This window comes from Carcharodon carcharias (assembly GCF_017639515.1).
Source record: "Carcharodon carcharias isolate sCarCar2 chromosome 38 unlocalized genomic scaffold, sCarCar2.pri SUPER_38_unloc_24, whole genome shotgun sequence".
NCBI lineage: Eukaryota > Metazoa > Chordata > Chondrichthyes > Lamniformes > Lamnidae > Carcharodon > Carcharodon carcharias.
The window spans coordinates 275,647-292,572 of record NW_024470791.1 but is presented as its reverse complement, the minus strand read 5'-3'; the positions used below and the strand labels follow the sequence as shown (position 1 = coordinate 292,572).

General features: G+C 51.9%; 1 protein-coding gene across 2 annotated transcripts in view; it reads left to right on the top strand.

Moving 5' to 3' along the window:
• kif22 (kinesin family member 22) overlaps positions 1 to 16,926 on the top strand; it is a 181,022-nt gene that overhangs the window by 17,265 nt on the left and 146,831 nt on the right. For both annotated transcript variants that reach the window (XM_041182173.1, XM_041182172.1), the window contains exons 3-4: positions 15,660 to 15,787; positions 15,866 to 16,026. In XM_041182173.1, the coding sequence (XP_041038107.1) occupies positions 15,660 to 15,787; positions 15,866 to 16,026 (289 nt within the window). The remainder of the gene's footprint in view (positions 1 to 15,659; positions 15,788 to 15,865; positions 16,027 to 16,926) is intronic.

Below are 16,926 nucleotides of genomic sequence, written 5' to 3'. Positions count from 1 at the left end.
GGGGCCGGGTCTGTCACTGTAAAGCACTGGGGTACAGTACTGGTGGGGACAGGTCTGTCACTATAACACTGGGGTACAGTACTGGTGGGGACAGGTCTGTCATTGTATAACACTGGGCTACAGTACTGGTGGGGACAGGTCTGTCACTGTATAACACTGGGCTACAGTACTGGTGGGGACGGGTCTGTCGCTATATAACACTGGGGTGCAGTGCTGGTTGGGTCGGGTCTGTCACTGTATAACACTGGGCTACAGTACTGGTGGGGACGGGTCTGTCGCTATATAACACTGGGGTGCAGTGCTGGTTGGGTCGGGTCTGTCACTGTATAACACTGGGGTACAGTACTGGTGGGGACGGGTCTGTCACTGTATAACACTGGGGTACAGTACTGGTGGGGACGGGTCTGTCACTGTATAACACTGGGCTACAGTACTGGTGGGGACAGGTCTGTCAGTGTATAACACTGGGGTACAGTACTGGTAGGGACGGGTCTGTCACTGTATAACACTGGGCTACAGTACTGGTGGGGACAGGTCTGTCACTGTATAACACTGGGGTACAGTACTGGTGGGGACAGGTCTGTCACTGTAAATCACTGGGGTACAGTACTGGTGGGGACGGGTCTGTTACTGTATAACACTGAGGTACTGTGCTGGTGGGGACGGGGCTTTCTCTGTAAAGCACTGGTGTACAGTGCTGTTGGGGACGGGTCTGTCACTGTATAACACTGAGGTACAGTACTGGTGGTGCCGGGGCTGTCACTGTATAACACTGGGGTACAGTACTGGTGGGGACAGGTCTGTCACTGTATAACACTGAGGTACAGTACTGTTGGGGACGGGTCTGTCACTGTATAACACTGGGGTACAGTACTGGTGGGGACAGGTCTGTCACTGTTTCACACTGTGGTACAGTACTGGTGGGGACAGGTCTGTCACTGTATAACACTGGGCTACAGTACTGGTGGGGACAGGTCTGTCACTGTATAACACTGGGCTACAGTACTGGTGGGGACAGGTCTGTCACTGTATAACACTGGGCTACAGTACTGGTGGGGACAGGTCTGTCGCTATATAACACTGGGGTGCAGTGCTGGTTGGGTCGGGTCTGTCACTGTATAACACTGGGGTACAGTACTGGTGGGGACGGGTCTGTCACTGTATAACACTGGGGTACAGTACTGGTGGGGACGGGTCTGTCACTGTGTAACACTGGGGTACAGTACTGGTGGGAATGGGTCTGTCACTGTAGAACACTGGGGTGCAGTACTGGTGGGGACAGGTCTGTCAGTGTATAACACAGGGGTACAGTACTGGTGGGAATGGGTCTGTCACTGTAGAACACTGGGGTGCAGTGCTGGTGGAGACGGATCTGTCACTGTATAACACTGGGGTGCAGTACTGGTGGAGACGGATCTGTCACTGTATAACGCTGGGGTACAGTACTGGCGTGGACAGGTCTGTCATTGTATAACACAGGGGTACAGTACTGGTGGGGACAGGTCTGTCATTGTATAACACTGTGGTACAGTACTGGTGGGGTCAGGTCTGTCACTATAGCACTGGGGTACAGTACTGGTGGGGATAGGTCAGTCACTGCATAACACTGGGGTACAGTACTGGTGGGGACCGGTCTGTCACTGTATAACACTGGGGTACAGTACTGGTGGGGACAGGTCTGTCATTGTATAACACTGGGCTACAGTACTGGTGGGGACAGGTCTGTCACTGTATAACACTGTGGTACAGTACTGGTGGGGACAGGTCTGTCACTGTATAACACTGGGGTACAGTACTGGTGGGGACAGTTCTGTCACTGTATAACACTGGGGTACAGTACTGGTGGGGACAGCTCTGTCACTATAACATTGGGGTACAGTACTGGTGGGGACCGGTCTGTCACTTTATAACACTGGGGTGCAGTACTGGTGGGGACAGGTCTGTCACTGTATAACACTGGGGTACAGTACTGGTGGGGACAGGTCTGTCACTGTATAACACGGGTACAGTACTGGTGGGGACAGGTCTGTCACTGTATAACACGGGTACAGTACTGGTGGGGATGTGTCTGTCACTGTATCACACTGGGGTACAGTACTGGTGGGGATGTGTCTGTCACTGTATCACACTGGGGTACAGTACTGGTGGGGATGTGTCTGTCATTGTATAACACTGTGGTACAGTACTGGTGGGGACAGGTCTGTCACTGTATAACACTGGGGTACAGTACTGGTGGGGACAGGTCTGTCATTGTATAACACTGGGCTACAGTACTGGTGGGGACAGGTCTGTCACTGTATAACACTGTGGTACAGTACTGGTGGGGACAGGTCTGTCACTGTATAACACTGGGGTACAGTACTGGTGGGGACAGGTCTGTCACTGTATAACACTGGGGTACAGTACTGGTGGGGACAGCTCTGTCACTATAACATTGGGGTACAGTACTGGTGGGGACCGGTCTGTCACTGTATAACACTGGGGTACAGTACTGGTGGGGACAGGTCTGTCATTGTATAACACTGGGCTACAGTACTGGTGGGGACAGGTCTGTCACTGTATAACACTGTGGTACAGTACTGGTGGGGACAGGTCTGTCACTGTATAACACTGGGGTACAGTACTGGTGGGGACAGGTCTGTCACTGTATAACACTGGGGTACAGTACTGGTGGGGACAGCTCTGTCACTATAACATTGGGGTACAGTACTGGTGGGGACCGGTCTGTCACTTTATAACACTGAGGTACAGTACTGGTGGGGACAGGTCTGTCACTGTATAACACTGGGGTACAGTACTGGTGGGGACAGGTCTGTCACTGTATAACACGGGTACAGTACTGGTGGGGACAGGTCTGTCACTGTATAACACGGGTACAGTACTGGTGGGGATGTGTCTGTCACTGTATCACACTGGGGTACAGTACTGGTGGGGATGTGTCTGTCACTGTATCACACTGGGGTACAGTACTGGTGGGGATGTGTCTGTCATTGTATAACACTGTGGTACAGTACTGGTGGGGACAGGTCTGTCACTGTATAACACTGGGGTACAGTACTGGTGGGGACAGGTCTGTCATTGTATAACACTGGGCTACAGTACTGGTGGGGACAGGTCTGTCACTGTATAACACTGTGGTACAGTACTGGTGGGGACAGGTCTGTCACTGTATAACACTGGGGTACAGTACTGGTGGGGACAGGTCTGTCACTGTATAACACTGGGGTACAGTACTGGTGGGGACAGCTCTGTCACTATAACATTGGGGTACAGTACTGGTGGGGACCGGTCTGTCACTTTATAACACTGGGGTACAGTACTGGTGGGGACAGGTCTGTCACTGTATAACACTGGGGTACAGTACTGGTGGGGACAGGTCTGTCACTGTATAACACTGGGGTACAGTACTGGTGGGGACAGGTCTGTCACTGTATAACACGGGTACAGTACTGGTGTGGACAGGTCTGTCACTGTATAACACGGGTACAGTACTGGTGGGGATGTGTCTGTCACTGTATAACACTGGGCTACAGCACTGGTGGGGATGTGTCTGTCACTGTATAACATTGGAGTACAGTACTGGTGGGGACAGCTCCATCATTGTATAATACTGTGGTACAGTACTGGTTGTGACAGGACTGTCGCTGTATAACTCTGGGGTTCAGTACTGGTGGCGACAGGTCTGTCACTGTATAACACTGGGGTACAGTACTGGTGCGGACAGGTCTGTCACTGTATAACACTGGGGTACAGTACTGGTGGGGACAGGTCTGTCACTGTATAACACTGTGGTACAGTCCTGGTGGGGACAGGTCTGTCACTGTATAACACTGGGATACAGTACTGGTGGGGACGGGTCTGTCACTGCATAACACTGTGGTACAGTACTGGTGAGGACGGGTCTGTCACTGTATAACATTGTGGTACAGTACTGGTGGGGCCGGGTCTGTCACTGTAAAGCACTGGGGTACAGTACTGGTGGGGACAGGTCTGTCACTCTATAACACTGGGGTACAGTACTGGTGGGGACAGGTCTGTCATTGTATAACACTGGGCTACAGTACTGGTGGGGACAGGTCTGTCACTGTATAACACTGGGCTACAGTACTGGTGGGGACGGGTCTGTCGCTATATAACACTGGGGTGCAGTGCTGGTTGGGTCGGGTCTGTCACTGTATAACACTGGGCTACAGTACTGGTGGGGACGGGTCTGTCGCTATATAACACTGGGGTGCAGTGCTGGTTGGGTCGGGTCTGTCACTGTATAACACTGGGGTACAGTACTGGTGGGGACGGGTCTGTCACTGTATAACACTGGGGTACAGTACTGGTGGGGACGGGTCTGTCACTGTATAACACTGGGCTACAGTACTGGTGGGGACAGGTCTGTCAGTGTATAACACTGGGGTACAGTACTGGTGGGGACGGGTCTGTCACTGTATAACACTGGGCTACAGTACTGGTGGGGACAGGTCTGTCACTGTATAACACTGGGGTACAGTACTGGTGGGGGCAGGTCTGTCACTGTATAACACTGAGGTACAGTACTGTTGGGGACAGGTCTGTCACTGTTTCACACTGTGTACAGTACTGGTGGGGACAGGTCTGTCACTGTATAACACGGGTACAGTACTGGTGGGGACAGGTCTGTCACTGTATAACACTGGGGTACAGTACTGATGGGAATGGGTCTGTCACTGTATAACACTGGGGTGCAGTACTGGTGGAGACGGATCTGTCACTGTATAACACTGGGGTGCAGTACTGGTGGAGACGGATCTGTCACTGTATAACGCTGGGGTACAGTACTGGCGTGGACAGGTCTGTCATTGTATAACACGGGTACAGTACTGGTGGGGACAGGTCTGTCATTGTATAACACTGTGGTACAGTACTGGTGGGGACAGGTCTGTCATTGTATAACACTGGGGTACAGTACTGGTGGGGACAGGTCTGTCACTGTATAACACTGGGCTACAGTACTGGTGGGGACAGGTCTGTCACTGTAAAACACTGGGGTACAGTACTGGTGGGGACGGGTCTGTCACTATAACACTGGGGTACAGTACTGGTGGGGACAGGTCTGTCATTGTACAACACTGGGCTACAGTACTGGTGGGGACAGGTCTGTCACTGTATAACACTGGGCTACAGTACTGGTGGGGACAGGTCTGTCACTGTATAACACTGGGCTACAGTACTGGTGGGGACAGGTCTGTCGCTATATAACACTGGGGTGCAGTGCTGGTTGGGTCGGGTCTGTCACTGTATAACACTGGGGTACATTACTGGTGGGGACGGGTCTGTCACTGTATAACACTGGGGTACAGTACTGGTGGGGACGGGTCTGTCACTGTGTAACACTGGGGTACAGTACTGGTGGGAATGTTTCTGTCACTGTAGAACACTGGGGTGCAGTACTGGTGGGGACAGGTCTGTCAGTGTATAACACTGGGGTACAGTACTGGTGGGAATGGGTCTGTCACTGTAGAACACTGGGGTGCAGTACTGGTGGAGACGGATCTGTCACTGTATAACACTGGGGTGCAGTACTGGTGGAGACGGATCTGTCACTGTATAACGCTGGGGTACAGTACTGGCGTGGACAGGTCTGTCATTGTATAACACAGGGGTACAGTACTGGTGGGGACAGGTCTGTCATTGTATAACACTGTGGTACAGTACTGGTGGGGTCAGGTCTGTCACTGTATAGCACTGGGGTACAGTACTGGTGGGGATAGGTCAGTCACTGCATAACACTGGGGTACAGTACTGGTGGGGACCGGTCTGTCACTGTATAACACTGGGGTACAGTACTGCTGGGGACAGGTCTGTCACTGTATAACACTGGGCTACAGTACTGGTGGGGACGGGTCTGTCGCTATATAACACTGGGGTGCAGTGCTGGTTGGGTCGGGTCTGTCACTGTATAACACTGGGCTACAGTACTGGTGGGGACGGGTCTGTCGCTATATAACACTGGGGTGCAGTGCTGGTTGGGTCGGGTCTGTCACTGTATAATACTGGGGTACAGTACTGGTGGGGACGGGTCTGTCACTGTATAACACTGGGGTACAGTACTGGTGGGGACGGGTCTGTCACTGTATAACACTGGGCTACAGTACTGGTGGGGACAGGTCTGTCAGTGTATAACACTGGGGTACAGTACTGGTGGGGACGGGTCTGTCACTGTAAATCACTGGGGTACAGTACTGGTGGGGACGGGTCTGTTACTGTATAACACTGAGGTACTGTACTGGTGGGGACGGGGCTTTCTCTGTAAAGCACTGGTGTACAGTGCTGTTGGGGACGGGTCTGTCACTGTATAACACTGAGGTACAGTACTGGTGGTGCCGGGGCTGTCACTGTATAACACTGGGGTACAGTACTGGTGGGGGCAGGTCTGTCACTGTATAACACTGAGGTACAGTACTGTTGGGGACGGGTCTGTCACTGTATAACACTGGGGTACAGTACTGGTGGGGACAGGTCTGTCACTGTTTCACACTGTGGTACAGTACTGGTGGGGACAGGTCTGTCACTGTATAACACGGGTACAGTACTGGTGGGGACAGGTCTGTCACTGTATAACACTGGGGTACAGTACTGATGGGAATGGGTCTGTCACTGTATAACACTGGGGTGCAGTACTGGTGGAGACGGATCTGTCACTGTATAACACTGGGGTGCAGTACTGGTGGAGACGGATCTGTCACTGTATAACGCTGGGGTACAGTACTGGCGTGGACAGGTCTGTCATTGTATAACACGGGTACAGTACTGGTGGGGACAGGTCTGTCATTGTATAACACTGTGGTACAGTACTGGTGGGGACAGGTCTGTCATTGTATAACACTGGGGTACAGTACTGGTGGGGACAGGTCTGTCACTGTATAACACTGGGCTACAGTACTGGTGGGGACAGGTCTGTCACTGTAAAACACTGGGGTACAGTACTGGTGGGGACGGGTCTGTCACTATAACACTGGGGTACAGTACTGGTGGGGACAGGTCTGTCATTGTACAACACTGGGCTACAGTACTGGTGGGGACAGGTCTGTCACTGTATAACACTGGGCTACAGTACTGGTGGGGACAGGTCTGTCACTGTATAACACTGGGCTACAGTACTGGTGGGGACAGGTCTGTCGCTATATAACACTGGGGTGCAGTGCTGGTTGGGTCGGGTCTGTCACTGTATAACACTGGGGTACATTACTGGTGGGGACGGGTCTGTCACTGTATAACACTGGGGTACAGTACTGGTGGGGACGGGTCTGTCACTGTGTAACACTGGGGTACAGTACTGGTGGGAATGGGTCTGTCACTGTAGAACACTGGGGTGCAGTACTGGTGGGGACAGGTCTGTCAGTGTATAACACTGGGGTACAGTACTGGTGGGAATGGGTCTGTCACTGTAGAACACTGGGGTGCAGTACTGGTGGAGACGGATCTGTCATTGTATAACACTGGGGTGCAGTACTGGTGGAGACGGATCTGTCACTGTATAACGCTGGGGTACAGTACTGGCGTGGACAGGTCTGTCATTGTATAACACAGGGGTACAGTACTGGTGGGGACAGGTCTGTCATTGTATAACACTGTGGTACAGTACTGGTGGGGTCAGGTCTGTCACTGTATAGCACTGGGGTACAGTACTGGTGGGGATAGGTCAGTCACTGCATAACACTGGGGTACAGTACTGGTGGGGACCGGTCTGTCACTGTATAACACTGGGGTACAGTACTGGTGGGGACAGGTCTGTCATTGTATAACACTGGGCTACAGTACTGGTGGGGACAGGTCTGTCACTGTATAACACTGTGGTACAGTACTGGTGGGGACAGGTCTGTCACTGTATAACACTGGGGTACAGTACTGGTGGGGACATGTCTGTCACTGTATAACACTGGGGTACAGTACTGTTGGGGACAGCTCTGTCACTATAACATTGGGGTACAGTACTGGTGGGGACCGGTCTGTCACTTTATAACACTGGGGTACAGTACTGGTGGGGACAGGTCTGTCACTGTATAACACTGGGGTACAGTACTGGTGGGGACAGGTCTGTCACTGTATAACACGGGTACAGTACTGGTGGGGACAGGTCTGTCACTGTATAACACGGGTACAGTACTGGTGGGGATGTGTCTGTCACTGTATCACACTGGGGTACAGTACTGGTGGGGATGTGTCTGTCACTGTATCACACTGGGGTACAGTACTGGTGGGGATGTGTCTGTCATTGTATAACACTGTGGTACAGTACTGGTGGGGACAGGTCTGTCACTGTATAACACTGGGGTACAGTACTGGTGGGGACAGGTCTGTCATTGTATAACACTGGGCTACAGTACTGGTGGGGACAGGTCTGTCACTGTATAACACTGTGGTACAGTACTGGTGGGGACAGGTCTGTCACTGTATAACACTGGGGTACAGTACTGGTGGGGACAGGTCTGTCACTGTATAACACTGGGGTACAGTACTGGTGGGGACAGCTCTGTCACTATAACATTGGGGTACAGTACTGGTGGCGACCGGTCTGTCACTTTATAACACTGGGGTACAGTACTGGTGGGGACAGGTCTGTCACTGTATAACACTGGGGTACAGTACTGGTGGGGACAGGTCTGTCACTGTATAACACGGGTACAGTACTGGTGGGGACAGGTCTGTCACTGTATAACACGGGTACAGTACTGGTGGGGATGTGTCTGTCACTGTATCACACTGGGGTACAGTACTGGTGGGGATGTGTCTGTCACTGTATAACACTGGGGTACAGTACTGGTGGGGACAGGTCTGTCATTGTATAACACTGTGGTACAGTACTGGTGGGGACAGGTCTGTTACTGTATAACTCTGGGGTACAGTACTGGTGGGGACAGTTCTGTCACTGTATAACACTGGGGTACAGTACTGGTGGGGACAGGTCTGTCACTGTATAACACTGTGGTACAGTACTGGTTGGGACAGGTCTGTCACTGTATAACACTGGGATACAGTACTGGTGGGGACGGGTCTGTCACTGCATAACACTGTGGTACAGTACTGGTTAGGACGGGTCTGTCACTGTATAACATTGTGGTACAGTACTGGTGGGGCCGGGTCTGTCACTGTAAAGCACTGGGGTACAGTACTGGTGGGGACAGGTCTGTCACTGTATAACACTGGGGTACAGTACTGGTGGGGACAGGTCTGTCACTGTATAACACTGGGCTACAGTACTGGTGGGGACAGGTCTGTCACTGTATAACACTGGGCTACAGTACTGGTGGGGACGGGTCTGTCGCTATATAACACTGGGGTGCAGTGCTGGTTGGGTCGGGTCTGTCACTGTATAACACTGGGCTACAGTACTGGTGGGGACGGGTCTGTCGCTATATAACACTGGGGTGCAGTGCTGGTTGGGTCGGGTCTGTCACTGTATAACACCGGGGGACAGTACTGGTGGGGACGGGTCTGTCACTGTATAACACTGGGGTACAGTACTGGTGGGGACGGGTCTGTCACTGTATAACACTGGGCTACAGTACTGGTGGGGACAGGTCTGTCAGTGTATAACACTGGGGTACAGTACTGGTGGGGACGGGTCTGTCACTGTATAACACTGGGCTACAGTACTGGTGGGGACAGGTCTGTCACTGTATAACACTGGGCTACAGTACTGGTGGGGACAGGTCTGTCACTGTAAATCACTGGGGTACAGTACTGGTGGGGACGGGTCTGTTACTGTATAACACTGAGGTACTGTACTGGTGGGGACGGGGCTTTCTCTGTAAAGCACTGGTGTACAGTGCTGTTGGGGACGGGTCTGTCACTGTATAACACTGAGGTACAGTACTGGTGGGGGCAGGTCTGTCACTGTATAACACTGGGGTACAGTACTGGTGGGGACGAGTCTGTCACTGTGTAACACTTGGGTACAGTACTGGTGGGAATGGGTCTGTCACTGTATAACACTGGGGTGCAGTACTGGTGGGGACAGGTCTGTCAGTGTATAACACTGGGGTACAGTACTGGTGGGAATGGGTCTGTCACTGTAGAACACTGGGGTGCAGTACTGGTGGGGACAGGTCTGTCACTGTTTCACACTGTGGTACAGTACTGGTGGGGACAGGTCTGTCACTGTATAACACGGGTACAGTACTGGTGGGGACAGGTCTGTCACTGTATAACACTGGGGTACAGTACTGATGGGAATGGGTCTGTCACTGTATAACACTGGGGTGCAGTACTGGTGGAGACGGATCTGTCACTGTATAACACTGGGGTGCAGTACTGGTGGAGACGGATCTGTCACTGTATAACGCTGGGGTACAGTACTGGCGTGGACAGGTCTGTCATTGTATAACACGGGTACAGTACTGGTGGGGACAGGTCTGTCATTGTATAACACTGTGGTACAGTACTGGTGGGGACAGGTCTGTCATTGTATAACACTGGGGTACAGTACTGGTGGGGACAGGTCTGTCACTGTATAACACTGGGCCACAGTACTGGTGGGGACAGGTCTGTCACTGTAAAACACTGGGGTACAGTACTGGTGGGGACGGGTCTGTCACTATAACACTGGGGTACAGTACTGGTGGGGACAGGTCTGTCATTGTACAACACTGGGCTACAGTACTGGTGGGGACAGGTCTGTCACTGTATAACACTGGGCTACAGTACTGGTGGGGACAGGTCTGTCACTGTATAACACTGGGCTACAGTACTGGTGGGGACAGGTCTGTCGCTATATAACACTGGGGTGCAGTGCTGGTTGGGTCGGGTCTGTCACTGTATAACACTGGGGTACATTACTGGTGGGGACGGGTCTGTCACTGTATAACACTGGGGTACAGTACTGGTGGGGACGGGTCTGTCACTGTGTAACACTGGGGTACAGTACTGGTGGGAATGGGTCTGTCACTGTAGAACACTGGGGTGCAGTACTGGTGGGGACAGGTCTGTCAGTGTATAACACTGGGGTACAGTACTGGTGGGAATGGGTCTGTCACTGTAGAACACTGGGGTGCAGTACTGGTGGAGACGGATCTGTCACTGTATAACACTGGGGTGCAGTACTGGTGGAGACGGATCTGTCACTGTATAACGCTGGGGTACAGTACTGGCGTGGACAGGTCTGTCATTGTATAACACAGGGGTACAGTACTGGTGGGGACAGGTCTGTCATTGTATAACACTGTGGTACAGTACTGGTGGGGTCAGGTCTGTCACTGTATAGCACTGGGGTACAGTACTGGTGGGGATAGGTCAGTCACTGCATAACACTGGGGTACAGTACTGGTGGGGACCGGTCTGTCACTGTATAACACTGGGGTACAGTACTGGTGGGGACAGGTCTGTCATTGTATAACACTGGGCTACAGTACTGGTGGGGACAGGTCTGTCACTGTATAACACTGTGGTACAGTACTGGTGGGGCCAGGTCTGTCACTGTATAACACTGGGGTACAGTACTGGTGGGGACAGGTCTGTCACTGTATAACACTGGGGTACAGTACTGTTGGGGACAGCTCTGTCACTATAACATTGGGGTACAGTACTGGTGGGGACCGGTCTGTCACTTTATAACACTGGGGTACAGTACTGGTGGGGACAGGTCTGTCACTGTATAACACTGGGGTACAGTACTGGTGGGGACAGGTCTGTCACTGTATAACACGGGTACAGTACTGGTGGGGACAGGTCTGTCACTGTATAACACGGGTACAGTACTGGTGGGGATGTGTCTGTCACTGTATCACACTGGGGTACAGTACTGGTGGGGATGTGTCTGTCACTGTATCACACTGGGGTACAGTACTGGTGGGGATGTGTCTGTCATTGTATAACACTGTGGTACAGTACTGGTGGGGACAGGTCTGTCACTGTATAACACTGGGGTACAGTACTGGTGGGGACAGGTCTGTCATTGTATAACACTGGGCTACAGTACTGGTGGGGACAGGTCTGTCACTGTATAACACTGTGGTACAGTACTGGTGGGGACAGGTCTGTCACTGTATAACACTGGGGTACAGTACTGGTGGGGACAGGTCTGTCACTGTATAACACTGGGGTACAGTACTGGTGGGGACAGCTCTGTCACTATAACATTGGGCTACAGTACTGGTGGCGACCGGTCTGTCACTTTATAACACTGGGGTACAGTACTGGTGGGGACAGGTCTGTCACTGTATAACACTGGGGTACAGTACTGGTGGGGACAGGTCTGTCACTGTATAACACGGGTACAGTACTGGTGGGGACAGGTCTGTCACTGTATAACACGGGTACAGTACTGGTGGGGATGTGTCTGTCACTGTATCACACTGGGGTACAGTACTGGTGGGGATGTGTCTGTCACTGTATAACACTGGGGTACAGTACTGGTGGGGACAGGTCTGTCATTGTATAACACTGTGGTACAGTACTGGTGGGGACAGGTCTGTTACTGTATAACTCTGGGGTACAGTACTGGTGGGGACAGTTCTGTCACTGTATAACACTGGGGTACAGTACTGGTGCGGACAGGTCTGTCACTGTATAACACTGGGGTACAGTACTGGTGGGGACAGGTCTGTCACTGTATAACACTGTGGTACAGTCCTGGTGGGGACAGGTCTGTCACTGTATAACACTGGGATACAGTACTGGTGGGGACGGGTCTGTCACTGCATAACACTGTGGTACAGTACTGGTTAGGACGGGTCTGTCACTGTATAACATTGTGGTACAGTACTGGTGGGGCCGGGTCTGTCACTGTAAAGCACTGGGGTACAGTACTGGTGGGGACAGGTCTGTCACTGTATAACACTGGGGTACAGTACTGGTGGGGACAGGTCTGTCATTGTATAACACTGGGCTACAGTACTGGTGGGGACAGGTCTGTCACTGTATAACACTGGGCTACAGTACTGGTGGGGACGGGTCTGTCGCTATATAACACTGGGGTGCAGTGCTGGTTGGGTCGGGTCTGTCACTGTATAACACTGGGCTACAGTACTGGTGGGGACGGGTCTGTCGCTATATAACACTGGGGTGCAGTGCTGGTTGGGTCGGGTCTGTCACTGTATAACACTGGGGTACAGTACTGGTGGGGACGGGTCTGTCACTGTATAACACTGGGGTACAGTACTGGTGGGGACGGGTCTGTCACTGTATAACACTGGGCTACAGTACTGGTGGGGACAGGTCTGTCAGTGTATAACACTGGGGTACAGTACTGGTGGGGACGGGTCTGTCACTGTATAACACTGGGCTACAGTACTGGTGGGGACAGGTCTGTCACTGTATAACACTGGGGTACAGTACTGGTGGGGACAGGTCTGTCACTGTAAATCACTGGGGTACAGTACTGGTGGGGACGGGTCTGTTACTGTATAACACTGAGGTACTGTACTGGTGGGGACGGGGCTTTCTCTGTAAAGCACTGGTGTACAGTGCTGTTGGGGACGGGTCTGTCACTGTATAACACTGAGGTACAGTACTGGTGGGGGCAGGTCTGTCACTGTATAACACTGGGGTACAGTACTGGTGGGGACGAGTCTGTCACTGTGTAACACTGGGGTACAGTACTGGTGGGAATGGGTCTGTCACTGTATAACACTGGGGTGCAGTACTGGTGGGGACAGGTCTGTCAGTGTATAACACTGGGGTACAGTACTGGTGGGAATGGGTCTGTCACTGTAGAACACTGGGGTGCAGTACTGGTGGAGACGGATCTGTCACTGTATAACACTGGGGTGCAGTACTGGTGGAGACGGATCTGTCACTGTATAACGCTGGGGTACAGTACTGGCGTGGACAGGTCTGTCATTGTATAACACAGGGGTACAGTACTGGTGGGGAAAGGTCTGTCATTGTATAACACTGTGGTACAGTACTGGTGGGGACAGGTCTGTCACTGCATAGCACTGGGGTACAGTACTGGTGGTGATAGGTCAGTCACTGCATAACACTGGGGTACAGTACTGGTGGGGACAGGTCTGTCACTGTATAACACTGGGGTACAGTACTGATGGGGACAGGTCTGTCATTGTATAACACTGGGCTACAGTACTGGTGGGGTCAGGTCTGTCACTGTATAACACTGTGGTACAGTACTGGTGGGGACACGTCTGTCACTGTATAACACTGGGGTACAGTACTGGTGGGGACAGGTCTGTCACTGTATAACACTGGGGTACAGTACTGGTGGGGACAGCTCTGTCACTATAACATTGGGGTACAGTACTGGTGGGGACAGGTCTGTCACTTTATAACACTGGGGTACAGTACTGGTGGGGACAGGTCTGTCACTGTATAACACTGGGGTACAGTACTGGTGGGGACAGTTCTGTCACTGTATAACACGGGTACAGTACTGGTGGGGATGTGTCTGTCACTGTATCACACTGGGGTACAGTACTGGTGGGGACAGGTCTGTCACTATCACACTGGGGTACAGTACTGGTGGGGATGTGTCTGTCATTGTATAACACTGTGGTACAGTACTGGTTGGGTCTGGTCTGTCACTGTATAACACTGGGGTACAGTACTGGTGGGGACAGGTCTGTCATTGTATAACACTGGGCTACAGTACTGGTGGGGACAGGTCTGTCACTGTATAACACTGTGGTACAGTACTGGTGGGGACAGGTCTGTCACTGTATAACACTGGGGTACAGTACTGGTGGGGACAGGTCTGTCACTGTATAACACTGGGGTGCAGTACTGGTGGGGACAGCTCTGTCACTATAACATTGGGGTACAGTACTGGTGGGGACCGGTCTGTCACTTTATAACACTGGGGTACAGTACTGGTGGGGACAGGTCTGTCACTGTATAACACTGGGGTACAGTACTGGTGGGGACAGGTCTGTCATTGTATAACACGGGTACAGTACTGGTGGGGACAGGTCTGTCACTGTATAACACGGGTACAGTACTGGTGGGGATGTGTCTGTCACTGTATCACACTGGGGTACAGTACTGGTGGGGATGTGTCTGTCACTGTATAACACTGGGGTACAGTACTGGTGGGGACAGCTCTGTCATTGTATAACACTGTGGTACAGTACTGGTGGGGACAGGTCTGTCACTGTATAACACGGGTACAGTACTGGTGGGGACAGGTCTGTCACTGTATAACACTGTGGTACAGTCCTGGTGGGGACAGGTCTGTCACTGTATAACACTAGGATACAGTACTGGTGGGGACGGGTCTGTCATTGCATAACACTGGGTACAGTACTGGTGGGGACGGGTCTGTCACTGTATAACACTGGGATACAGTACTGGTGGGGACGGGTCTGTCACTGCATAACACTGTGGTACAATACTGGTGGGGACGGGTCTGTCACTGTATAACACTGTGGTACAGTACTCTTGGGGACGGGTCTGTCACTGTATAACATTGTGGTACAGTACTGGTGGGGACGGGTCTGTCACTGTAAAGCACTGGGGTATAGCACTGGTGGGGACGGGTCTGTCACTGTATAACACCGGGGTACAGTACTGGTGGGGACGGGTCTGTAACAGCTGGAGATTTTTAGTGAGTGTTAGTGTGTTTGCTGAAGCTGCTGTCTATTGGACAGTGCTCGGTTTGTTGGGCTGAATGATGTGTTTCTGTGCTCGCTGGGGCTCTGAATGGATTTATTTTCTAACCTCTTGCTTGTGTCTCGCAGCTTCGATGCTTTTTATGGTGATGACTCCTCTCAGCAGGAAATCTACATGGGCTCGGTCAAGCCCATCTTGTCACACGTGCTGAATGGACAGAATGCCAGTGTGTTTGCCTATGGACCCACGGGTGCAGGTGAGTGAGTGAGCCCTTTCTGCAGCCTCTTGTTTTGGAAGCTGTGCCACTCACTGTTTCTCTGTTCCTCACCGACAGGTAAGACCCACACCATGCTGGGTAGTCCCGAGCAGCCCGGAGTGGTCCCTCGTGCCCTGCTCGACATATTCCGCATGAGCCGGGAGCAGAGTGATCAGCTGAGTGGCCCCTCCTGGAGATTCGCCATCACTATGTCTTACCTGGAGATCTACCAGGAGAAGGTGAGAGTGTTAGAGTGTCAGCATGAACATGGTCCTGCTTCCCCCAGCGGCTGCCTATCTGCCATATGTTAGTGTAGTGCCAATGTTCCGGGATCAGTAATCCACAGAAACCAAGTTTAAAATCTGACAGGGCTTCAGAGAGAATTGGAATTCAACTCGTTCATTCAATCTGGGATAAACAGCTGGACACAGTTAACGGTGATAAAAGCAAAGAACTGCGGATGCCGGAAATGCAAAACAAAAACAGAAACAGAAATAGCTGGAAAAAACTCAGCAGGTCTGGCAGCATCGGCGGAGAGGGACACAGCTAACGTTTCCAGTCCTCATGACCCTTCAACAGAACTAAGGAAAAATAGGAGAGGGGTGAAATATAAGCTGGTTTAAGGGGGGGTGGTGGTGCTGGTTGTTGGGTCAAGCAGCCAGTGATAGGTGGAGATAACCAAAAGCTGTCCCAGACTAAAGGACAAAGAGGTGTTGAAGATGGTCCGTCCTTGGCTTGCTGCATTGTTCCAGTGAAGCCCAACGCAAACTGGAGGAACAGCACCTCATCTTCCGACCAGGCACCTTACAGCCTTCCGGACTGAATATTGAGTTCAACAACTTTAGATCTTGACCTTCCTCCTCCAGCCCCACCCCCTTTCTGTTTCTTCCCCCCTTCCTTTTGTTTTTTCCAATAATTTATATAGATTATTCTTTTCCCACCTATTTCCATTATGTTTCAATGTGTTTCCACCCAAGGTTTATTTCTACCTTTCAGTACTCCCCCACCCCCACTAGGGCTATCTGTACCTTATCTGTCCTGTCTTCTCTTAATTAGCACATTCCTTTAGATAATATCACCACCTTCAACACCCCTTTGTCCTTTTGTCTGACAGCTTTTGGTTATCTCCACCTATCCCT